The sequence below is a fragment of the Drosophila yakuba genome, chromosome X (genome assembly GCF_016746365.2).
Source record: "Drosophila yakuba strain Tai18E2 chromosome X, Prin_Dyak_Tai18E2_2.1, whole genome shotgun sequence".
Classification (NCBI taxonomy): Eukaryota; Metazoa; Arthropoda; class Insecta; order Diptera; family Drosophilidae; genus Drosophila; species Drosophila yakuba.
This window is the reverse complement of record NC_052526.2, coordinates 18788511-18814988: the sequence shown is the minus strand read 5'-3', so window position 1 is coordinate 18814988 and position 26478 is coordinate 18788511. Positions and strand designations below refer to the sequence as shown.

At 42.5% G+C, this 26478-nt stretch overlaps 1 protein-coding gene across 6 annotated transcripts in view; it reads right to left on the bottom strand.

Moving 5' to 3' along the window:
* Positions 1-3505: 3505 nt before the first annotated feature.
* LOC6525944 (transcription factor Sp9) overlaps positions 3506-26478 on the bottom strand; it is a 32122-nt gene continuing 9149 nt past the window's right edge. For 5 of the 6 annotated variants that reach the window (XM_039373385.2, XM_039373393.2, XM_039373395.2 and 2 more), the window contains 2 exons: positions 6846-7174; positions 3506-6434 (listed from right to left, as the gene is read on the bottom strand). In XM_039373385.2, coding sequence (XP_039229319.1) covers positions 4712-6434; positions 6846-7174 — 2052 coding nt within the window. In that variant the 3' untranslated portion in view covers positions 3506-4711. The remainder of the gene's footprint in view (positions 6435-6845; positions 7175-26478) is intronic. The other variant, XM_002101728.4, reaches the window with a different exon arrangement.

Below are 26478 nucleotides of genomic sequence, written 5' to 3'. Positions count from 1 at the left end.
TCAACCCTTTCGAAACTTCCGCTCAAACGCACGCAGTCGTATGATAGCCAAATTGATAGGTTCGTCAATTGGAGACGCAGTCGAAATTAAATATTACCATTCGAAGAGTTGTTAACGAACTTATTAGGAGCTAGGGGAGTGCCATGCCAGATAAGTAACCATATATATATATACCACATATATATATATTGAATACTGTGCGGCATATTCGTGTATCTCTGGCAAACAACAGAAGCAGAACTTTCCGTCAAACAGATAGGTACACTTCTCGAGTACATTAAATAATTGCTATATGAGTGAGGTGAGGAGAGTGGATTTGAAAGGAGTGAAGGGGGTGAAGGGGTTCAAAAAGGGGGCGGACTGTACTGAGGGGAGGGGGTGTGGCTCAGGCTGTGGCTATGGCTATGTCATGTGGCTGGGCCAAGCGACTAATTGAGCAATTAGTGGCTAAAAAGGCAACAATTGAGGCCATTTGCTGGGAAACCTGCGGGGAATTCGTAATGACTGCAAATGAATGGGAGAAGCCTTTGCGAGCACACCTTAAAGGTCGAGAAGTTTTGTTATACTATATATCTATCCATTTTACAGCTCTCTATTTCAAGCACTTAAAATCCCTTGAAAATGACAGTTTCAGTAGCATCAAGCTAGTGGGGAATCTCTTACTCAAAAATACACATTGATATATTTTCTATAATATAATATTCTTATACTAAGCAATCCAGCTGCAGAACAAGATATCCATATAAATTCATTAATTTTCCAGGCAATGATACAGTGACAACTCGCACCGTGAAAAATGGTAACCGCAGGATAACAAATGCCATTTGCTTGAATGTTATTGCGGCCACAACAACGCAACATTTTGTAATCAGAGGCCACAAAAAGTCGATATTGTATATATAGGGATATGGATATGGATATGGATATAGACGAAGGGAATGAGCGTCGCAATCGCGTCGACAGTTAATGAGATTAAAACACCCAGCGGGTATCCTTATTGCTCTTGGTCCTGGTTATCCTGGCCCAGCGGGATATAACCGAATTGCGCAGTGCCGCACCAAAATTGAGAAGTCAAATCGAGAAGTGGGGGGGCAGATGGAAGGAAATGCGGGGAGGAGTCAAAAAAAGGAACTCAGAGGGAAATAGGGAATGCGTGGAATCCGAGACGAGAGCGCTGCATAAATCACTGCCATAAATTAGTTGGCTTTTAATTACGATTATTATGCTGATAATAGGGCGCATTTAACGCGCGATAAACATAAATAATCGTGTCAAATGCAAACAGATGTCGAAACAAGATGACAACGGCGATGCTCCAAACAACTTCAGCAACTCCAAATCACGGAGACTCCATTCAGGCGACGACTAAAGATTCAAAAAGATTAAGTTGAGCTCTACCGACTCTTCTAATGCCGTGTAATATTTATTTCAATGGGATTTCAGCGAAAAAAAACTAATGCTGCATAATTAACATCTTTGTTCCCTTTAAACAGTAATTAAAAGCCATTTGTAAATATTTATTTAATTAAATCTTTATTATAGAAAACAAGATCACCTATTGAAAATAGGTTACTAAAGTATTTAAAGTTATTTTTTATAAGGAGCACCCGGCATACCCCATTTTATCGATTATTGCCGGTACAGGGTATGCAAATATTTTCTGTGCGCGGTTCATTTTTTTGCTTAATGAAAACAATGTGTGAACAAGATTTGTGAACGGGGGCAGTCGGGGGGCGTGGCAACCATTAAAAGATTCCTGGGATGCCTTAAACATCTCGGCGTTGACACCGTCTTGGAGTTTTGGAGTTTTGGGGATTGGATACTTGGGCTCTGGAACTGGCAATGGGAGTGGGAATCAGAATGGAAATGGGAATGGGAATGGGAATGGGTGTGGAAGTGATGAGGATCTCGTTTCTGGCGCCTAACTCCGCTCAAATGTGTGAAAATCATATTTTAATTAAAGTTGGCTGCTAATGATTTTGTCAGCGCCGCAGTGTCGCTCGTTTATCATCGTCGCCAATCCTTTGGCCCCACTCAACTGCAGGACTACCTTGGTCTTTTCGGATTCATTCAGCGTTATGCTCGGCTCCTCTGCCACTATACAGATATATAGAGATATGTATATACATAGATACAGACCATGTCCTTTTGCAAGGCGATGCCAAACGCATGTCCTTTCCTTTGTTTTATGTCTCTGCTAGCTATCTCTTTTTTCACATGCCCCCTCCTTTTGTGTTTGTATTTTTCATTATTTTAATTTACAACTTGCTCTGGCACTCTTTTGAAATCCGAATCCTGCACAGTGGTAGTGGGTGAGCATGGGGATGAGTTGCCCAGCAGGATGCGGCTACCATGTGACACACAATACCCAGAAAACAGAAGTCAAGGATTTCGAAATGAGAGAGAGAGAGTTGCCTCATTTCAATTCACCGCACTTGAGATTCCTTCGAGGAACACTTACCAAACGTTGCGTATGATTTATGCCACGAATACCAAACCTTTTTTTTAACAAATTTGAGCACATTATTGGATAGCATTTTCACAGATAAATGACAGGAATTACTAAACTTAGATATTTGTTTAAAACATCTTCAAAGTTTGTTTGTTTAGCAATATGCTTGATTTCGAATGCCCAGTTAAAATTCATTTAGGTAGTAAATATAAATGTATTTAGGTAGTAAATATAAGTGTGCAAATACTTATTTTATCTTTTCCAATGGCTTTAGCCACATCTGTAAGTGCAAACCATAATTTTTCATGGCTTTAAGTGAGCAGCAGCAAGAGGGCTTTCCATTAATTCTCCGTAATGTGAAGAGCACTCATCGCCCAGTTTGCCCATCGCGGCCAGAACGTTATTCATTTGAATCTTGAATTCATTGCCCTGGCAAATTGTTTTTGGCCCCCGGGCGACCACACCCCCACCGAGGGGATGTCAAAACACCAGCGGGTAAAATAACTGCGCAGCTTAATCCACTTCTGAATGATAAAAGGGGGTTGTTGTTGATCGGAACGTTAGAAACAATCTGCACCCACTTGACGGGTGAGAAGAATCTGTTCCACCGGATTGCGAGGGTGCCTTTTAGCCACGGTAATAAAATTTAAATCACCCACACACATCAGGATATCAGGACATCAGGGCAACCAGGACAATCAGGACATGAAGGGAACCCAGGGTCGACCCTTTAGCCCCCTTCGCACAACCTTCCATTCTCGATTAAAGCGTTAAAAGTCGTTAACGACCAGATGAAATGGCATGAGGAAATTTTGGAGTACAGGAAGTCCAGCAGTTCGGCAGCATCCCCAACCAGAAAAAAAAAAGAAAAACAAAATCAAATCCGAGTATAAACCACCCTCAATCAGATAAACATATTTTACGCTTATTCGCAGATACAAAGATTGATTTACCAAATTGATTCTGCCCATCCATATCCACACAGATACTTTCCCAGCCCAGCCACTTTTACCATTTCTTTTTTTTATGTTGACAAATAAAATTAGAATCGCAGCGTTTTGTTGTACATTTATTTTGAATGAAATTTAAATAGTTTATTCGTATTTTAAATAATTAATTTACATAGACAAAAAAAAGTAATCGAAGATGATAAATTGCTGATGCGGCCCACGTTTCGCTGGACTGGCCAAATCCATTTTGCATTTTGCATTTTGCATTTTGCATCCGTGCTTCATTTTGTGTGTGTGTGTGTGTGTGTGTGTGTGTGTGTGTGTGGTGCTAAGTATCTAAGTATCTGCTCTAAGCCTAGTTCAAATAAAACAACAAAACACATTTAGTTAAGGTTTAGCTTGGGTTTTCTCTTCTGCTTCTTTTCTTCCATCATTTTTTTTTTCGTTTAGTTTAGTTTTAGTTTAGTTTTAGTTTTAGTTGGGATCGATTAAAGCACTAGCGTCTAAGATATCCTCGTTCGATGGGGTTAGCAAAAATAAATGAGGGACATATGCTAATTTACAAGGGCTAGAGTTTCAATTTCCCCCCCCTGCATTCTTGATTTTTGTTTTCTCTTTACAATTTTGGTTCGCTCACACTTCATAATTGGACTAGAAATATATTTATGATGTTCCCCCCGTTCAATATCCATATACATATATATTTTATATCAATATATATATATATATATATATTTTTGTTTTAGGTGTCTTCGTTTAGAATTGCATAATGGTTCTTATCTCGTTTTTTAAAGGTTTTCTTTTGTTTTTGTGGTGCTCGAAGCTTGTCTCTTGGTTAATGTCGTATATAATGCTTAGTACCTATTAAAAAAAAATTACATATCCATAGGGCTAGTTAAAAAAAAAAAAAAAAAAAATCACTCTCCTCTTTTTTTCTCTCACTGTGATAACTAGATAGTCTAGAAAATGGCTTATTCTACAAATAGGCTATAAGCAATATATTTATATTCATATATTTATATTTATATATATATATATATTTTGTAATATTTTACTTTCAGTTTTAGTTTAGTGCTGGGATTAGCGCGATAGACACATAGAGCGGGCGTTTCTTTTCAAATATATATTTACAGACATCTGCTGGCTATATGTACAACCGCAAGATAGAGCTTCAAATCAAAATGATATCGCTTTTGTATATGCTATATATATACTATATATATACTACATATATACGTAGTACGTGGTATTCATGGTGTGGAACCCTTGCGCTGCTTTAGTTGGTGAACAGGAAGGGTCCCAGCGATCCTCAAACCATGGGTGGCTTGATATCCACAAGGGAGCTGGGATCCAGACCGGGTGAGCCACCGGTGGCCAGGTGGTGCGAGTGGTGGGCATGGTGGTGCAGGTGATGGGCATGTGGATGCTGCTGCTGGCCAAATTGCTGATGATGATGCTGCTGCTGCTGTTGCTGGTGGTGTTGTTGCTGTTGCTGCTGATGATGCTGCTGTTGCTGCTGCTGCTGCTGTTGATGTTGCTGCTGCTGCTGCTGCTGTTGTTGCTGCTGATGCTGCTGCTGCTGGTGGAGCATCACCGGCGAACCGCCCGCGGCGACCATCTGGTGCGGCGTGGCCAGGTGCAGACCGCCGCCCAGCAGGCTGCTGGACGTGCCATTGGCGCTGTGCGCGTGCAGCGAGGTCGGGGTGCCGGGATGGCTGCCAGAACCGGATACGGAACCGCTAACGGAACCGCTTGAGCCACCGGAATTGGAATTGGAATTGGAGCTACCCCCCGTACCGGATCCAGATCCCGCTCCGGTGGTCACCGATCCCGATACCGCTAACGTACCAGCACCAACTGATCCAGAACTGGCGCCACCCCCGCCGCCACCGGCACCGCCCGTCTGTTGGCCACTGCCCACGCCGCCCAGCCCGTTGGACTCGCCCGACTGGTTGGCGGCCTCCTCTGAGTCGCTACACGACTCCGAGGAGCCCTTCTTCAGCCCACCATTATGGCCATTGGCCTGGTGATTGGCCGTGCCATTGTGCGTCTTCACGTGCTTGGCCAAATGGTCGCTGCGCATAAAGCGCTTGTTGCACACGGGGCATGCAAAGCGCTTCTCGCCGGTGTGCGTCCTCAAATGCCGTTGCAGCTCGTCGGAGCGTGTGAAACGCTTGCCGCAGAACAGCCAGTTGCACACAAAGGGACGCTCGCCGGTGTGCCACCGCAGGTGAGCCTTCAGATGCGATGTCTTGCCATACACCTTGCCGCAGCCGGGTATGTGGCACGAATGGATGTTCTTCTTGCGCAGATGAACGCCAGCGGGCCCCAAGCGTTCCGCCTCCTGGCAGTTGGGACAATCGCAGGTGGCCCGTCCAGCATAACGCCTCTGGGATCTGGGTGATGGTGTCGATGATGTGCCACCCTGTGGTGAGCCGCCCGCTGCCGCTGCCGCTGTCGCCGCCGCTGCTGCCGCCGCCGATGGTGAACTGTGCGGCAGGGAGAAGCCACCCATGCCCACGCCCACGCCCACACCAACGCCCACACCCTGGCCGGGCAACATGCTCTTGTAGGTGTCCTGGAGCAAATGCTGTCCCGAACCCAACAGCGAATGACTCAATGCGGAGCTATAGTTCTCGCTCGCATAGTTGGCCATGGTGGAGTGCATGCCCGCACCACCCATATCCAGCCAGGAACCGGCGGCACTGTGCATGTCCCACCAGCCGGAATTCACGCTGGCCGCCTCCTTGTGGGTGACCGCATTGAAGGGCCAATCGTACGGATGACGGGAGTAGACACCGCCAAAGGCAGCCGCACCGGCCTCCACTTTACCCAGCAGACCCTGATGCATATGATGGTTGTCCATGTTCGATGTGGAGGTGTTTGGAAAGTACAAATCACCGCCATAGGCAGCTGCCACCGCAGATGCCGTCGAGGATGATTGTGATCCGGTGGCGGAGGAGGAGGAGCCGGTGGAGCCCCCGCCCACCGCCGCGCAGGAGGAGGCTAGGGGGCGACTGTAAGGATAGATGCTGAAATTACTCGCGAGTCGTATAGGGCCAGCTGCTGCGGCTGTCCGCGCACAGCGCTCCAGGGGATTCCCCTCCCCCCTCCCCTTCCTCAAAAGGGGTGGTCAGGTGGTGGGTGGATGGTAGTCTATGAAAGTTATGTCCTCTACAAAATATACTGCTTTTATACGGATCTATATACTACTATCTTGAAACCATCTGCATTCAATAAACACATGTATTCTGTTCTCATAATCCGTTTTCTTTGCCATGAAATGTCCCTTTTATAAAATATATTTTATTTAATATTTAATAGCAAGTTAGTGCTTAATTCACAGTAAACTCTAGGCAAACCTAACCACCAGAATGCCCCATCCACCCACCGTCCACTGGGGGAATCCCTGCTGGATCGCTGTGCGCCGCCTGTCTGCTTACCTAGCTGTGATGTTCACCATGGTGCTGGCGCTGGAGGAGAGGCTCCTGGAGGACTGGCCACCACTCGAGCCGCTGGAGCTGGACGAGCTGGCCGCTGAGATGGCGCAGGGCGAGTGCTGGCCGGCGCTGCTGCCACCACCACCACCGCCGCCGCCTCCGCCGCCAGAGGAGCCACTGGAACCGGCTGCCGGCGAATTGGGACTCTTCTTCCACGGATGGAAGCCCTTGCCCACAGCGGCGTCGGCCAGCGGGGGCGGGGATTTGTTGGAGAGCTTGTTGCACTGGGCGGCCAGCATGGCCAGCGGAGTTCCCCTCAAGCTGGGATGATCCTGTAAGGATACAAAAGAATTATGAGCTAGACATTACAATATGTTTTAAAACCAATAACTAGTTTACTAACAAAAGGCATTAACATTTGGATTAATATCAATAACTAGTTAAAATCAAAATTTGTATTTCTAAACGTAGTAAATATATAAACATATTTCCTATTTCTTATATGCAGTTTATATCACTTCAAACTCAACACCACACATTTTTGTTAAACATTTCCCATGGGAATGCTTGCATTTCTTAATTAACTGCCGTTCGCGCGAATTTCCAAATTACTTAAATGCGAATTAGTCGAGCTCAATTTCGCTTCCTGCCCGATTTTGCTTTTGGTTTTCTTTTGTTTTGTTTGGTTTGGCCAACGGTTTCTAATGTCTGTCTGTCTGCTGCTGCTGCAACAGGGCCAAAAGGGCAGGCCAAGAGGGCCAAGAAGCCAACAGCCAGAGCAACAGCAACCCACAAAATTAATTCGCCACGTAAATCAAAACTGAAATTCCCTTTTAGCGCTGCGAATGAGCCGCGATTTTATGGTCCCTGGCGTTCTGGAGATACTCTTTATCGACAGCAAGGAGTTGAGACGACTGCAGAAAGATACTTAACAAATATTTAACAAAATATATAACAAAATATTTGAAAATTACAAAAATTGTTAATATGATGTCTTGAATTGCTTGTACAACAAAATGTTGTTTGCTATATTAAACCACATTGTAGAATGTCTAAATAATTTGTATTAAAGAACTTTAGTTACCTAATTTTTTTTTTCTTATTTACTTTCAAGAAAAACAACTTTATTTTTATTTACTTAATAACATTTTTAATATACTCCTATTTTTTCTAGAGTATGACCCATTCGACTATACAGTAAATGCCTTTTCTCCCACAGACATTTATAATCGAGAGCTGCGTTTTTGGGAGGAAGTCATTAAAAGTCGGCTCGATTCCGGGGTTAAGTCCTTGGCCAAAACTAATTTTCAATTCCGCTTTTTGTCTAGCGGCGAATGCGGCACTTGTTTTTATTCCGTTTCTCACTCGAAATTTTGCTGCCTGATTGACGAAGGTCGAAGGATTTCTCTAGAGAAGGATTCTCCCAATCTGTGGTCTCTGCGGATTGGATCCTCGTCAAACACATTTCATGCCTGCCAGCTGCTTGAGTTGTTGCTGCTGGATAACAACTTGGCACAACAACCACGACGGCAACAATACCAATAACAATAACCATAAGAAAAGCAAAAGCAAAAACAACAGCCAGAATTGTCAACAACAAGTTGAACAACTTTGGCAATACGGTAAAAGTTGTTCAATCAAGCGCCACAATATATTTGCACATATTATACACTGATCCAAAATTAATCGGCCATCCATCGATTACCGGGGAAATGAGTCTATTTGAATTTGAATTTCCACCTTGCACTAAATGCAACTTGTTCTTGTTTATTATTGGCTTTAATATTTGCAAAACGGTTTGAGCTATGCTAACAATCAGTTTTAGCAGGCTGGAATATATATAAGTAATATATTATAATCAAACTGCATATGAGAAACTTTAAGAAGTGATATAGGTACGGTTATAAAAGTTCCCTACAGCTTTGCGCCTTTTTTTCTCCTCTTTTGCAACCAATTATTTGTTTGAGTGCATTGTGGCCATTGCCCAGTAGTCGTGGCCTCGTCGAGTTGTCCAAAAAAATTAAGTTAATAGTTTACTGACTCGAGTCGGCCGATTTACAGTTGCCTAGTTTCGAGCTTTTACCGTTTTCGTTGCCGATTTTCGTGTGCAGGGGGGTGGGTGGTGCAGTGGTGCGGTGGTGCAGTGGTTTTTATGGTGGCTCAGTGGATTGCTGTGGCAACCAGCAATCAGACGGAGATCGGGATCAGAGAGCCTCCGCGGAAGCTGCTATTTTGGCCAGTAATTGGCCACTCCAGAAATTGAGAGGAAAGGCAACGAAGCTGGCGAATCTGGGGAATCTCCCTTACTACCGCCCACCTAACCATACATATACATATGTATACCTATGTATGTATGTATGTATGTATGTATATATTGCATTTCCTGACTTTCTGTGGATCTGCTTTGTGGCACGTTTATGTCGCTGCCGCTTTTTCAATTGCAAGTCCGCTCATCTCCCGCATCGGACAGGTGCTTTGGCAGCCTAATGACATCACCCATTCGAATCGTGAGGTTCCTGGTTCCTCTGGATCTTCTGGATATCTGGATATCCAGCCACCGAACTACTTTGGCCCCTTAGTCGAACAAAATAAAAACGGAAAAACCCAAACGAAGTCAGGCCAAAAAAAGCACACACTTAATTGGAGCAATTTCAACGTCGTGCAACTGCGCGTATGAGTAATGGCTGTTGTGCCAGTGTGTGTGTGTTAGTGTGTGTGTGTTAGTGTGTGTGTGTTAGTGTGTGTGTGTTAGTGTGTGTGTGTTGGATAAATTATACAAAATGATATCGGGGCAGGCAAGTCAGTTAGTTAGTTAGTCAGTTGGTCAGCTAGTCAGTCAGGAGAGACTGGGGCAAATTAAAATGCAACTCGATTTGATTAATCGATCAGACTTTTGATGCAAGTGGCTCAAAAAAGTTTATGATCTAGAGATTATGTGTAGGAGGAATATAATACATTCTTTACGACTTTATAATAATCCTAGCATGAAATGCTTTAATTCACTGATAAAGTCTTGATAAAATAATCCTACTATCTTCAGGGGTTCTTATAACTTACAGCACATAAACTCATTATAGCTTCATTAATTGATAACTTCCCTTGACTCCTTTCTTCATTATTACTTCAAACTTGCTCCGTGCATTTTTTCTTGGCCACCTTAGGAGGCCTTGCAGTTGGCCTAATTAAAACAGTCGAATGTCATTTCCCGAAGGTGAAAACGGTATCGGGAATCGGAATCTCGGCGCAAGTAAAAAGGGGCTATCTTCAAAAGGCGCGAGCTAAACAAATTTGGTCAACGCAGCAGGTGATGTCCCCGGCAGGGGAGAGGGGAAAGGGAAGAGGGGAAGCAGTTCCCAGTTCTCAGTTTACGGATTCGAATTCGGATACAGATGCAGATACAGATTCCCCCTGTTTGAATTCACAGCGGGCGCTATCAGCAAATGGCGCTGCAGGTTCCTCACCTTTTATCTACCTCAGCTCCCGACCCCGACTCCTATCTCCCCATCTCACTTCCACCCGCTATGGCCCTCTCACTCTCGAAGATATCGCACCATCTCTTTCGGCGGCAACAAGTTGGGCACATCAATCGGAGGCGGTGTCATAATTTTCACAGCAGGTGCCGTCGCTAATGATTTACAATGAGCCAGGGAAAAATGGGCTGAATCGGAGAATCAGAGAAATGGAGAGACAGAGACAGCGACAGCGAACGAGAGAGAGAGAGGGAAATGCACTCTGTTGCATCGCCGTGTCGGCAAACAACAATAAAAATGTGAAAAATCTAAATTCGTTGTGGTCGACGTCGCTGACCGTTTGAAGTCCACTCCAAAGACCAATTCATTATTCATCGGTTTGCATTGTATGCCGCATATATGTATGTATATATGTATGTGTATATAGTCTTAATGCCTCATGGGTGGGGCGTTGCAGTGGCTAATTTGCCGCTGGGATCGATGGGTTCTCGAACCGAAGAAGGTACGCCGACTGGCGCCAAGTGGCGCCCCCTAGGGTGCCAGGGTGCCAGAGTGCCAAACAAATTGTTAACTATTGTGATCCGATTCGATGTGGAGTCGGTGGATCAAGGCGATTCTATATATATATGTGTCCTTGATCTGCATTCCTAATTTGGTGCTGTAGTTGCAGGTGGGAGTGTTGATCTTACTACTAAACCCATTCTGCAATCGTTGCTCTCTTAAGTTCACTTGTAATGCAACTTCGCATTTTACTGTGATCTTTGTTAATAACTAGGATTTTACTGTGATATTTATTAATTACTACGATTTTACTGTGATATTTATTAATTACTAGGATTTTACTGTGATATTTATTAATTACTAGGATTTTACTGTGATCTTTGTTAATTACTAGGATTTTACTGTGATCTTGTTAATTACTAGGATTTTACTGAGATATTTGTTAATTACTAGGATTTTACTGTGATATGTATATGTTAATTATTAGGATTTTACTGTGATATATGTTTATTACTAGGATTTATGTAATTATATTTCAACATCTATTTGTTGATTAATCCCAAGTTAAATATCTATTACAACATGTTTTAAACAAAATCTCTTCGTTGATTAACACTTAGCTCAGACTTAATATCTATTACAACATGGCTCAATATAGATCCTTCAAATGGTAAATGGCATTTGAATGATCTGTGCGGCTGGCGGGAAAAGCTGGCAGTTAAAACGTAAGAGTCCATCAAAAAATGCACATTAAATTTTGAATATTACTACACACTTTTCGTATAACAAACACGCAGGCGGCAAATGGATATTCAGTCTTTTCCAATTATCGCTGCCATTTACATTGCTGATGAGTTTTCTCCGCCATAAAAGAGCAGACTCCTTAAAAAAATCAACTATCGACGCCGACAATTATCGCCATCCATCAACGGGAATCAATCTCAAGCTAATCCGTCGGAACGGCTAATCCCCAAACTTTGTGGCACAGTGTGTGAAAGGCAACAAAACACACTCCTCATCAGCAAAAAAAAAAACAAAAATCGAAAATTTAACTTCAGCTAAAATAAGAAAGAAAAAAAAACCAAAAACTGCAAAACTCCGGCGCCAAAATGCAAATAAAACAAGAAATGCGACGAAGAAAAAAGAAAGAAAAAACATAAAACGGCGCAACGCGAATATAAAAGATACTTTTAAATTGCAAAAGGCCTACGCCGAAGTGAAGAGAATGAAGCTACCGAATACGCTGGAGAATCGACTGAAGAATCGCAAGGAGCAACGAGGCAGATACAATTTTCATAGGCAATTAAAAAAAGTTCATTGGTTTTGATTTTATTTTCGGCGGCAGAGAACTTCGCCATTCAGAAGCCACAACGCGCACAGCTCGAGGCATTTCGACTTCTTTAAAATCCAAAAGGATGCCAGACCAAACCAGACCAGATATATATACATATATACATATATATATATATAGCCAGACCCTCTTCCTTCCATTAGCATGTAAAGTGTAAACTAATGGCTTTGATTCTGATTCTGAAGGCGAGCGAAAGAGTCTCGCAAATTAAAAGCAGCGTGGGAACCAAGTCGCTTCTGTCCCAGAAGTTTATTAAAAAAACGCCTGGCCCCCAAGTAGCATCGGTCAACTTTGTCTTCATCGTCTGGGAGTTCCTTGGAACTGGTCTTATGATGTTCTGATGGTCGGGATGGTCGAGATGGTCCTCTGGTCCTCTGGTCCTCTCACTTGAGGATCTGGACTACGCCTGGACCTGGACCTGGACTTGGACTTGGACCTGAACCTGAACCTGAAGCTGGTCCTAAAACCAGAGACCCCATAAGTAAGCCATACACGAAAACTCATTAACAATGACGCTCCAAAAACGGCGGTGCAGAAGTAGCCGGGTAAAAATTAATGGAGTTTCCAAAGCTCCAGACTTTTTCATCATAATTTTTATTATTATTTTTTCATCCTTCTTCGCTTGTGCGTTTCTGTTTCATCCTTATCTCTGTTGCCTCGTTGCTGCTGCTTTTTTTTTTTTGGTTTTTATTATTTATTATTTTTTTGAGAAATTTCAGAAAACAAAAAATAAAAAACCAAAAGTAAAGTGGAGAACGAAGGTGCTTTCAGGCCTAAGTGATCTTTAAATACTCTATGATGTTACTCTATAATGTGCTTTAATAATGGTAATACAGCATAGCACCTTAGATAAAATCACCATTAGCACTTACTTTTAATTAGGTATTTAAAAACAGCAAGGCACTGGTAATCATATAGGGTATATGCCAGTCGATGTGAGCATTGATTTTTTGGGTTGGCCCGATAATTACGAACTGAGAGATTCGTCTGAAGGCGCAGTGCAGTCATAACCCAAATTGATGAAGTGCATTAAAGTGTCTTTAATGTGCGGCAATAAGAGTGAGGGCAAAAGAGACGGCAAGAGATGGGAGGAGGTCGAGCGAAAGAGACAGGCTTAGTGGAAAGAAAAGAGAGAGGAGAAGACAATTGCTTATAAGATTTTAATTTAGGAAATGCTTTAATTCGATGTTCCTCCACTTTTCTGTTCATTTGGCTCTGGTGTTTGTTATCACCCTTCACCCTCCACCCCTCCCCTCCCCCCTACAAAAACCAAACCCACTTTTGCAACCCTTGGCGCTCTCAAGGACTCAGTGTCACGCCTCCCCCCAAAAAAAACCCCCCATCTTTCTCCTGCTCTTCTGAAATATCATGATTAACTGACCGCTCATTAGAGCCACATGACATTCTCGACTCAGGGAGCCCCCCCCTCCCCAATTTTTGCCACCCCCTTTGTAGAAACGGGTCACATTTAATGTGCCTCGGATTGCAATTAATTTGAACCCGAACTTTTGGTGAGTGCTTTGGCCTGTTTGGGTGTTTAAGTTCAGGCTCCAGACTTTGTTCCACTAATTGGGGTTGATTATGCATTCAATTTCCAAGGATTGCTAGGCAAGTTGGCCACAAAGAAAAAGGGGTTAACAGAGGGTGTGAAATAGAAGTCATAACAGCAAAGAGTGTGTAACTTATTTCTGTTGAGTAATACAGCTTAAAAGTTGTAATATCTCGTTTAAAATAATTGACACCACCAATTCTTTATTTCTGTTGATTATCGTTGAGCATTTTGTTTGGCTTGCTTATAAAACCCAACTGAATTAGCGCATTAAATTCACTGCTGCCATTCCTTGGCCTCTTGCCTTGAACTGACCTCCTTCTCCTTTTTTCGACATTAAGCCACCACATCCTTGACTCCTTCACACATTTCCTCAACGCCCCGAACCGCAGCACTTCCCCTGTTGACGTGTTCAGCTCGCATTACACTTAGAGCCTGCTTAAAACTTCATAAAACTCACAACTTTCAGCACATTTGGGGGGATGATGGATCGAGGGGGAGAGGGGGGTATGCATGGGGGTTACTACAAACAAAATAAACGCTGACAGGCAACAGCAACAACATTGGCCACAAATTTGCAACGTCATTAGCCGGCAAAAAGCAACAATAAAACATATATTTGCCAAAATTGCGGTAAGCTCACATTTGAACCCCTTTTTGCGCACAAAAAACAGTGGAGTTTTTGTTAAATTTTTTTTTTATTCTGTTCTTTAGAAGGGGCACTAAATTTGGGGTGGAGCTGCCAATTGGATAGCATATTTAGGAACATAAATCCGCGTTTAATCCGCCATTCGGCGGTGTTGCTCTATGGCATCGTAAAAAAAAAATGCAGCAATGCAACGAGAATATTTTTGCTGAATATGGGTACTTTTTATGTGGTCGTTTAATTGCCGCTGCAATTGCTCAGTTGCTCAGTTCGTGGGTAATTTATGCAATTTATGCGCTGCTTTCATTGCGGCAATTAAATCAAATTAATTGAATTATGTGTGCAGCTTGGCTAAGGTGTTGTTCCTGCAGTTCGTTTTTTTTTTGTTCTCTTATTTTTTTTTATTGAGAGCCCCCATAAGGTTTGCATGTCTGGCCATGTCTGCGGGCTAATTTGCAAAAAAAAAATAAAACAAGAAGGCAACACAAAATAACAGAAAAACTTAAAAAACACACCACGAAATGAAGACAAAACATTTGCCACAGGCCACAAAAGCAGCAGCATATTTAAGCACAACAGGCAAAACAAAAAAAAAAAGCACATTAAAAATGCAAACAAAATTTGTTTCTAAGCCGATTAATAAACCAGGCCTAGCCGAATACAAGATACTCTTAACATGATTCGGAAACTGCATTTTCTGTTGGTAAAATACAATATGTAATGACAATATCGCTGATTGCTTGTCACCACTTAATCGCAATCAAACATATTTAATTTTATCACACAGCCACCTGATGTGAAATCAGTGATCACCGCAATCAAACTGACAAATTAGCGAGCCCAACAATGGCGATACAATCTGCTCCCAAGTTATGGCATCTGATCTCTAATGATCACTCGTAGGGTAATCGCTTAAATCAAATCAAATTACCAACTATTAGACTAATCGTTGTCAGCAATAACAATCGCCGATCTATGGCATCAATCAGCAGTGTAGCTATATACTATATATAGTATATCCATGTGGATCATGGATCATGGCTGACAGCAAAGTGGATGGACCAGGGGGTCCAAGGTCCCAAAAAAAAAAATGAGAAAATAAGATCGCTAAAAGATACGAAAATTACAATTTTTGAAACTTTTCAGTTGAAAGCTTAATTTTAACAAATATTTACACGAACAGATAGAATCTTCAGCTCATTTTGTTTATAGTATGAACAAATTTAAACGTCGCCGCAAGCTGTCGATGTTCATGTCGATGGTCAGGCATTGGCGATCATCATCGCGATGATGATGTTGTACCCACCAGGGGACTGCTTGGTTATTCGGTTAGTTCGATGGATGGCTGGGTGGATGGATGGATGGTTGGATGGATGGATGGTTGGATGGATGGATGGTTGGTTGGTTGGATGGTTAAGCAGCCCCAGAGCAAGTTGGTCCGAGAGTCAAGTCAAGTCAAGTCGTTGCGTTGCGTTGATCACAAGTCGGTATCGATTCACTCACTCACTTAGTCATCCATCCACCGATCGTTTGTATTTGTATCTGTATCTGTGTATTTGTGTATCTGTGTATCTGTGCATCTGTGTATCTTTGTATCTGTGCATCTGTGTATCTTTGTATCTGTGCATCTGTGTGTCGGAGTATCTGTGTGTAGGCGTGTGCAGCTGTGTGTCTTCATTAGCATAATGAGTTTGATTGAAAGCCAACTTGATATTGATATTGATATTTATGGCGAGACAATTGATTCGAGACTGTCTCCCTCGCCTCGCAATATATTGCATAACGTTTTTTCTTATTGCCCATTTAATTTTGAATTATTCTTTGCATATTTCAACTTTATTATTACCATTTTTGCGATGACTGTACTTTTATGTCCCTGACTGCCTCTCACTCGCACACTAAGAGAGAGACGGAGATATGTAGATACTTTAGAGGGGTGGATTAAGGGAGATGGGTTGATGGACTAAGTGCCGCTAAATGCTCGAAATGGCGCAGTAGGAGACGAAGGTCAAAGGGCAAGGCCGCCAGTGAATGAATGAAAGACAGAGAGAGAGAGAGAGAGAGAGGGAGAGGAAAGAGCGAAAGAGAGGGCGCAAAAGAGGAGGCAACTGCCAAATGGCGGTGATGGATGGGCCAAAAAAAAATGAAAATGAAAATGAAAAGAGGGGATGCTGATGGGAAAAGGTACCGACCGACTGACACGGATTCTCGACCCCATGGCGCGAACAACGAAATGTGCAATTTTTGTAACAAATTAGCGGTCTACGGGAAACGGGGAGAGCAACGTTGATCCTGTGATCCTATGATCCTGCCAGCAGCGATTATCGCCGCAGGATGTCAGAAAGAGAGACAGAGAGAGCGAGCGAGCAAGAGAGAGTGAGCGAGATAGGAAGCGAGCGCTAGTGAGCTGACTGAAATCCAGCAGTTGATCCTGCAAATCCTTTAATGCCAGCACAGAGCGCCTGATTTAAGGCAAAAGAAAACACAACACATAACACACAAAACACAACACTTAGGCCAAATACAAAACTCCTCTTCTCTCTCTCTCTTACACTTTCCAGTTCTTTTCGATCGAAACAAAGGACATTTGCTCTAAATCTGCGCTCTAATGAGAGAGTTCTTGTAAAAACAAGACACGGCGATCTGCATTGTCCTCTCGCAGCACTTGACCACACAAAACAATGCCAAGACAATGCCAGAAAGCTGCCTTCGCTGTCTTCGGCCCAACAATGCAGTTCCACTTGATTCCGAAACTATGCCAAGAATATAGCAGTAGGCCTAAAACAACAGAAGCCGAAAAAAAAAAAAATAAAAATAAAAGAAGAAAATACTACTACTACCATCGAGTGTTTTTCACTCGAAATTTTCGCGCATTTTCTGTGTGTGCAGACACACTTAAAAGCTAGTTTCCTGCCACGCCCCCTACGCCTATGCAGTGGATAAACCCCCTTTTTGACACAGCCCCCCGCCCCCTTCCAGCACACCCATGTGTTATCATTAAAACCACGCGAAAAGTGTTCTAATTGCAAAACTTTTGCCATGCAATGTTGCTGCCGCTGGTTTTCTGCGCCGCGTGTTTGTGGTAATTGCAAATTGCAGTGGCATGCAGCTGCAGCCCCCTTCCCCCTGCCCCCCTGGAAAACCCCCCTTTGGAAAACTTTATGGATGGTGAGTGGGGGGATATATGTATACTGGTACATGGTGCACACAACCTGAGCAAATAGTCAGGCAGGACTTGGCCAACAGCTCTGTGGAACAGGCGGCGACTTTTAATTAAAAGTGACGAGTGTTTAATAAGTGATGGGCTACACCAAATACCACACTTCTCTGTTATTGTATGCTATGCAAATTGATAGAAGTTCCCTGTTCCAGTTACTGCAATCGATTTCTGTGCTACTAAACGATTGGGGAACTCAATTAATTAATGAAACTATATTTTCTTTGAGTGCCTAACATGGCATTTGATTGAATTAGCGCATTAAATTCACTGCTGCCATTCCTTGGCCTCTTGCCTTGAACTGACCTCCTTCTCCTTTTTTCGACATTAAGCCACCACATCCTTGACTCCTTCACACATTTCCTCAACGCCCCGAACCGCAGCACTTCCCCTGTTGACGTGTTCAGCTCGCATTACACTTAGAGCCTGCTTAAAACTTCATAAAACTCACAACTTTCAGCACATTTGGGGGGATGATGGATCGAGGGGGAGAGGGGGGTATGCATGGGGGTTACTACAAACAAAATAAACGCTGACAGGCAACAGCAACAACATTGGCCACAAATTTGCAACGTCATTAGCCGGCAAAAAGCAACAATAAAACATATATTTGCCAAAATTGCGGTAAGCTCACATTTGAACCCCTTTTTGCGCACAAAAAACAGTGGAGTTTTTGTTAAATTTTTTTTTTATTCTGTTCTTTAGAAGGGGCACTAAATTTGGGGTGGAGCTGCCAATTGGATAGCATATTTAGGAACATAAATCCGCGTTTAATCCGCCATTCGGCGGTGTTGCTCTATGGCATCGTAAAAAAAAAATGCAGCAATGCAACGAGAATATTTTTGCTGAATATGGGTACTTTTTATGTGGTCGTTTAATTGCCGCTGCAATTGCTCAGTTGCTCAGTTCGTGGGTAATTTATGCAATTTATGCGCTGCTTTCATTGCGGCAATTAAATCAAATTAATTGAATTATGTGTGCAGCTTGGCTAAGGTGTTGTTCCTGCAGTTCGTTTTTTTTTTGTTCTCTTATTTTTTTTTATTGAGAGCCCCCATAAGGTTTGCATGTCTGGCCATGTCTGCGGGCTAATTTGCAAAAAAAAAATAAAACAAGAAGGCAACACAAAATAACAGAAAAACTTAAAAAACACACCACGAAATGAAGACAAAACATTTGCCACAGGCCACAAAAGCAGCAGCATATTTAAGCACAACAGGCAAAACAAAAAAAAAAAGCACATTAAAAATGCAAACAAAATTTGTTTCTAAGCCGATTAATAAACCAGGCCTAGCCGAATACAAGATACTCTTAACATGATTCGGAAACTGCATTTTCTGTTGGTAAAATACAATATGTAATGACAATATCGCTGATTGCTTGTCACCACTTAATCGCAATCAAACATATTTAATTTTATCACACAGCCACCTGATGTGAAATCAGTGATCACCGCAATCAAACTGACAAATTAGCGAGCCCAACAATGGCGATACAATCTGCTCCCAAGTTATGGCATCTGATCTCTAATGATCACTCGTAGGGTAATCGCTTAAATCAAATCAAATTACCAACTATTAGACTAATCGTTGTCAGCAATAACAATCGCCGATCTATGGCATCAATCAGCAGTGTAGCTATATACTATATATAGTATATCCATGTGGATCATGGATCATGGCTGACAGCAAAGTGGATGGACCAGGGGGTCCAAGGTCCCAAAAAAAAAAATGAGAAAATAAGATCGCTAAAAGATACGAAAATTACAATTTTTGAAACTTTTCAGTTGAAAGCTTAATTTTAACAAATATTTACACGAACAGATAGAATCTTCAGCTCATTTTGTTTATAGTATGAACAAATTTAAACGTCGCCGCAAGCTGTCGATGTTCATGTCGATGGTCAGGCATTGGCGATCATCATCGCGATGATGATGTTGTACCCACCAGGGGACTGCTTGGTTATTCGGTTAGTTCGATGGATGGCTGGGTGGATGGATGGATGGTTGGATGGATGGATGGTTGGATGGATGGATGGTTGGTTGGTTGGATGGTTAAGCAGCCCCAGAGCAAGTTGGTCCGAGAGTCAAGTCAAGTCAAGTCGTTGCGTTGCGTTGATCACAAGTCGGTATCGATTCACTCACTCACTTAGTCATCCATCCACCGATCGTTTGTATTTGTATCTGTATCTGTGTATTTGTGTATCTGTGTATCTGTGCATCTGTGTATCTTTGTATCTGTGCATCTGTGTATCTTTGTATCTGTGCATCTGTGTGTCGGAGTATCTGTGTGTAGGCGTGTGCAGCTGTGTGTCTTCATTAGCATAATGAGTTTGATTGAAAGCCAACTTGATATTGATATTGATATTTATGGCGAGACAATTGATTCGAGACTGTCTCCCTCGCCTCGCAATATATTGCATAACGTTTTTTCTTATTGCCCATTTAATTTTGAATTATTCTTTGCATATTTCAACTTTATTATTACCATTTTTGCGATGACTGTACTTTTATGTCCCTGACTGCCTCTCACTCGCACACTAAGAGAGAGACGGAGATATGTAGATACTTTAGAGGGGTGGATTAAGGGAGATGGGTTGATGGACTAAGTGCCGCTAAATGCTCGAAATGGCGCAGTAGGAGACGAAGGTCAAAGGGCAAGGCCGCCAGTGAATGAATGAAAGACAGAGAGAGAGAGAGAGAGAGAGGGAGAGGAAAGAGCGAAAGAGAGGGCGCAAAAGAGGAGGCAACTGCCAAATGGCGGTGATGGATGGGCCAAAAAAAAATGAAAATGAAAATGAAAAGAGGGGATGCTGATGGGAAAAGGTACCGACCGACTGACACGGATTCTCGACCCCATGGCGCGAACAACGAAATGTGCAATTTTTGTAACAAATTAGCGGTCTACGGGAAACGGGGAGAGCAACGTTGATCCTGTGATCCTATGATCCTGCCAGCAGCGATTATCGCCGCAGGATGTCAGAAAGAGAGACAGAGAGAGCGAGCGAGCAAGAGAGAGTGAGCGAGATAGGAAGCGAGCGCTAGTGAGCTGACTGAAATCCAGCAGTTGATCCTGCAAATCCTTTAATGCCAGCACAGAGCGCCTGATTTAAGGCAAAAGAAAACACAACACATAACACACAAAACACAACACTTAGGCCAAATACAAAACTCCTCTTCTCTCTCTCTCTTACACTTTCCAGTTCTTTTCGATCGAAACAAAGGACATTTGCTCTAAATCTGCGCTCTAATGAGAGAGTTCTTGTAAAAACAAGACACGGCGATCTGCATTGTCCTCTCGCAGCACTTGACCACACAAAACAATGCCAAGACAATGCCAGAAAGCTGCCTTCGCTGTCTTCGGCCCAACAATGCAGTTCCACTTGATTCCGAAACTATGCCAAGAATATAGCAGTAGGCCTAAAACAACAGAAGCCGAAAAAAAAAAAAATAAAAATAAAAGAAGAAAATACTACTACTACCATCGAGTGTTTTTCACTCGAAATTTTCGCGCATTTTCTGTGTGTGCAGACACACTTAAAAGCTAGTTTCCTGCCACGCCCCCTACGCCTATGCAGTGGATAAACCCCCTTTTTGACACAGCCCCCCGCCCCCTTCCAGCACACCCATGTGTTATCATTAAAACCACGCGAAAAGTGTTCTAATTGCAAAACTTTTGCCATGCAATGTTGCTGCCGCTGGTTTTCTGCGCCGCGTGTTTGTGGTAATTGCAAATTGCAGTGGCATGCAGCTGCAGCCCCCTTCCCCCTGCCCCCCTGGAAAACCCCCCTTTGGAAAACTTTATGGATGGTGAGTGGGGGGATATATGTATACTCGTACATGGTGCACACAACCTGAGCAAATAGTCAGGCAGGACTTGGCCAACAGCTCTGTGGAACAGGCGGCGACTTTTAATTAAAAGTGACGAGTGTTTAATAAGTGATGGGCTACACCAAATACCACACTTCTCTGTTATTGTATGCTATGCAAATTGATAGAAGTTCCCTGTTCCAGTTACTGCAATCGATTTCTGTGCTACTAAACGATTGGGGAACTCAATTAATTAATGAAACTATATTTTCTTTGAGTGCCTAACATGGCATTTGATTGGCAAGTTGATATTTTTTTTTCGCAAATGTGGTAAAAACAAAAATTAGCAATAACAAAAAAACTTAATGCACCTTTGTCATGTGGAAAGCCATTTGGTCAAGACTCCAGTTGACGTGACTCGTTTAATGGTTGTACAATGTGCAATCAGATTTGTTTTACAGCACCAATTCCCACTATTTAAGTATATACATATATATATATGCTATATAGCTAAATAGGAGCGATCGGGCGATATTTAAGTGGCACAGGCGATGGCATTATCTGCGTTTGGTCTGTTCTGGTCAGTTTAGCCAAGCAAATAAGCAGCAGCTAAATAACAATGGCTAAATAAATCGACAAAAATGCGGTTCGTGTCAATGGCAAATAAATCTATTAGTAACTATACTGCACATCCGCCTATTTAACCAACCACATAGATAGATATACCCAATTTCGTAGCTCCATTGTGGCCTTTGTTCGGCTGCTAAAGTGCGACAATTTGTGTTAAACAAAAGACTTGGACAGCAACAGAGGCGAAATCCACAAGAACAAGGAGTCGAAAGGTTGTGGCTCTGAATCTGAATCTGTATGGGATGGGATGGGTTGAGATGGAGTGGAGTTGGAGGGTCCAACTCCTACGGAATGTGTTTATAATTGGTTATGCAAATCAATTTGTTGTTGCTGCCGCCGCCTACCCAAAATGTTTGATAAATTGCAAGACACATCCCATAAAATCGCTTCCAGCTTTTCGCTTTGCTTGCGTGCTGACATTCTAATACTCTTTCGGTTAACTGCACTTAAATGTCAAATAAATTCTATCAAAAAGTATTATAATTATAAGTTTATATCCGATTTTTTGTACATCTGCTATAAAAACTTTCATTCAGAAACCTTGTAGAGTATTCACTATTCGCATTTCGTTCACTGCTTCAACGCCGCTTGTTTGCAGCTCATTTAAATTAGCTAAATAAGAGCGAATGGGGCCTGGTTTGGACTGGCCCCCTGACCCTCCTCCTGGCCAACCTCCTCCATATCCCATAGCTCATACCCATACCCATACCCATACCCACATCCATATCCATGTGGCCGCATCCGCCATCCCGCTGTGAAGAGGGCTTGTCCAGCTGTCTGGGCAGCAGCTCCAAAATGCTGCCGGTTTTTGTATTTGGCCACAACAGCAGCAGCAGCAGCAGCAGCAGTTGCCGTTCCCCCTGATTTTATATTTATTTATTCTCGCAGCACGGCTCAACTCTTTTGCATATTCATTTCATTTCGAATGGCACTCGAAGGAGTCGAAGATGGCCGGAGATCGCAGATCTGAATGCTAAAAACTGAATACTGAACAAATGAAAAAACTGAAAGAACTGAAAAAAAACTGAAAAAACTGGAGACGAGAGATGGGAGACAGAAGACCGGTAGCCAATTGCTTTGGCAGTTAAGGTTGCACCAATTCGTTTAATAATAAATAATGAAAATGCCCATGTCCGTAGCTGGCAATTTGACTTATTGATTTCTTTATTCGGCGTCCGCAGTTTATTTTGTATTTTATTTTTGTGCTTTTTTTTTTTTTCTGTTTTCATCTACGGTTGACAGTGGTGGACATTCAAAAGCGACGATACGTCCAGACGAAGATTACCAAAAACGCCATGGGGCTGACTTTGATTAATGATGGCTAGTCTCGAACTAGTGGTTCGTTCTCCTCCACTCCGCCACTCTATCTCCATCGATTAGTGTCTTTATAAATTTTAATTTCATAATCTGGGCAGCTGAAGATGTAACCAGCTTTGCGGACTAACATTGAACATGTGTATATTCTTTTTGATAAATTGATTTGACTGGAAGGCATACTGGGCATATGGATTTAGTCTTAACCCCTAGCTACTAAGTGTAAACTAGACATTTGTGGGGAAGCAGAAAGGTGTTAAGCTGCCGCTGAGGCAGTAAAGTAAAATTATAAAAATCATCCGCATAATCAATCAAATCGCCCAAAGTTATTTAAATAATGTTTACAAACATTTCGCATTCTCTGCTAGGCATTTTTTGCTTTTTCTCTTGTTTTTATCTAGTCACACAAAAATATGAGGATCGACGACTTGGCAACGCTATTTTTTTTCCACTTGGTGTTTATGGCTTTTTATAGTGGCTGCTAAACAAGAAAATTATGATTATTATTTAATGACTCAATAAATCAGAAATCGTGTTGTGACTCTGATTTTGAATCGGATTCTGGCTAATGGCCTTTGTCTTTGCTTCTGCCATTGTTATTGTTATTGTTATTGCTTTTGCTTTTGCTGCCGCCTGGTTTTATTGGGCATTAAATGGCTAATTAACAAAACGCAACAAACACCAAGTGATCGTATCGTAGAGCTTATTATATTATTAGGAAATGATAGCACATACACGTAGCAAAGTATGTGCATTATGGCGCTCTTTTTTTTTCGATCTCGATTTTGGTGGCCTTTATGAGCAGTTAACAAGTCCCCCATGGAAATCCATAGACATAACATAACGATCGACCCTTGAAAGGTTTTCCTCAAACGATTTTCCCTCGATTTTCCCCTCCCCTCCCCACCCTTTCGTTTCGTTTCGTTTTTCAGGCGCAAAGTAGAAAATTACAACCTGCACACACGCTAATGTTAACCGGGCGAAGGTAACCCCGAAAATTACCCACAATTTTCAGCCAGACAACCGGAGTCTGGCGTTTGACTTGCTGGCCCTCGGGGCCATTTTCTCAGTTCGGCTTTCCCCCTCAGACATTTTCCACACTTTTCCCTCATCCATCCAGTCCATCCAATCTCCCTGGGCTGACGAATGTGGGAAAAACTCTCGACTGGATTTTGAGTTTTCAATTTGATGTTGATAAACGCTTTCGATGGCCGTACCGTAACCGAGACTTGGCTCAAAATTCATTTAACTAATTGCATTTGTTGGACAAGCGACTGCCTCCACACAAATTTGTCAAGTTAACAGGGCACAGTGGGCAAATTACGAACAAGAACTGGGGAAAAAACCCACATAAATACTTTAAAGTACTTTCTATCGTCTATGAGTCACCAAACTGGCTAAATAGCTAAGAAGATGAACACTTTGAATGGATTAAGTATATATATTAATATCAAAAAAGTTAAGTTGAGATTCCAGTTATATATGATACATTTAGTTGCATTTAATTGGCCAAGTTCGTGGGCTTTGCCATCCACTTGCAACCAATGTGGCTGCGGCAGCTTCTAGTTGCTGTTGCAGTTGCAGCTGATTCTGTTGCCGCTGCTGTCAAGACAACTTGACAAACAACCCAGATGGTCAAAGGTGAGCCTGGTGATTTTCATCAATGGAAAACCGCGCTGCAAGCATTTTGCCATTGAGAAAATTGTGTGCACTGGAATTTAATTCATTGCATACAAATTGCTGCTGCCGTTGATGTTGCAGTGGCAATTGCTTCTCCTGCTGCTGCTGAATTTTCTTGCACTTTTGCTGCTGCTGCTGTGGCTGCTGCTGTGGCTGCTGTTGCTATTTGCATGCAACTTATTTGTCAAGCGGCAACAATTTTCGCGTACACATTTCAATTGGGAAATTGTTGTGTGGCAGTTCCGCAATAAAAATAAAATCGAAGCGAAAAAATGTAAAAATAAATACTTGAGCTGCATCCGAGTTGCAGTAGGCGTTGCACAATTTTCGTTGCGTTTCAATTGCATTTCGCCGCTTTTCCATTTACATTTGCATTTGCATTTGCGCTTTGCTTTTGACTTGCTTTTTGGCTTGCTTTGCATATTTTGTCGCCATGTTCAGATAGTTTTTTGGCACGCCAGCGCAACAAGAACGCCCACTTTTGGCTGACGCACAACAAAAATCCAAAAAAAAAAAAACAAAATAACAAAATAATACAAGTAAAAATAATATATATAAAAAATAAAATAAAAACGCGAGGCGGAATAATGCGAGTGGGTAAAAATGCCTTTAAAAATGAAATTGAAACTGAAACGAGTTTGCAACGTGGCCAAGCGTCTTTGGCTCAGCTTCGTGCCGTGGCAAATCAATCAATTTGTGGCATATTTTTACAGCCCGTGTTGCTGTTGCTGTTGCAGTTGTTGTTGTTGTTGTTGGTGGGGATAATCGTTGCGCTTCATCAAGCCACAAACATGAAACATGAACATCATCAACGCCATTTCAACGCGCGCCTCGGCGCAAAGTTATAAACCCAATTTCGAACTTGGACTCCAGAGACTGAAGCGAAACTTGCAACTTGCAACTTGCAGGCCGCAAACCGCGATGTTGCACAAGGACAAGATGGCATAAAAAAAGCATATAAAATGCTTAAGTACACGCTCGCCTGGTGGTAATCACAGCAGATACATCTTAAGCAGGCAGCGCAGCGGCCAACAAAATGCGGCAACAACAACAACAGCAGCAACAAAAGCAACTCATGTTGCATGTTGCTGGCGGGCCTAACAACAGCAACATTGTTTCCCCGTAATATGTGTGTGTGTCGCGCGCTTTTAAGCACGAACCGCTTGCAGCGCTTAAGCATAATGTTGCTGCGCGACACTCAGAAAAAAAACGCCCTCAAATGAGGCATTTGATAAGTTTCTGAAATATGTTATTCCAGAAGTGTATAGTATTTCAAATATGTTTTATTGATAGCTTTAATTCAAATTTTTACAGCATTATTACCCAACATTCTTAGGCAGCGCTTGCAACTATTTTTTTCGAGTGCCGAAGTTATTGCAGATTTTTTTGCCCCTTCAGCGTTGATAATGCGCACAGTTTGACCTTATGACTAGACCCCCAAAACAGTTTGACTTTGAGCAGCTGCAGCAGCAA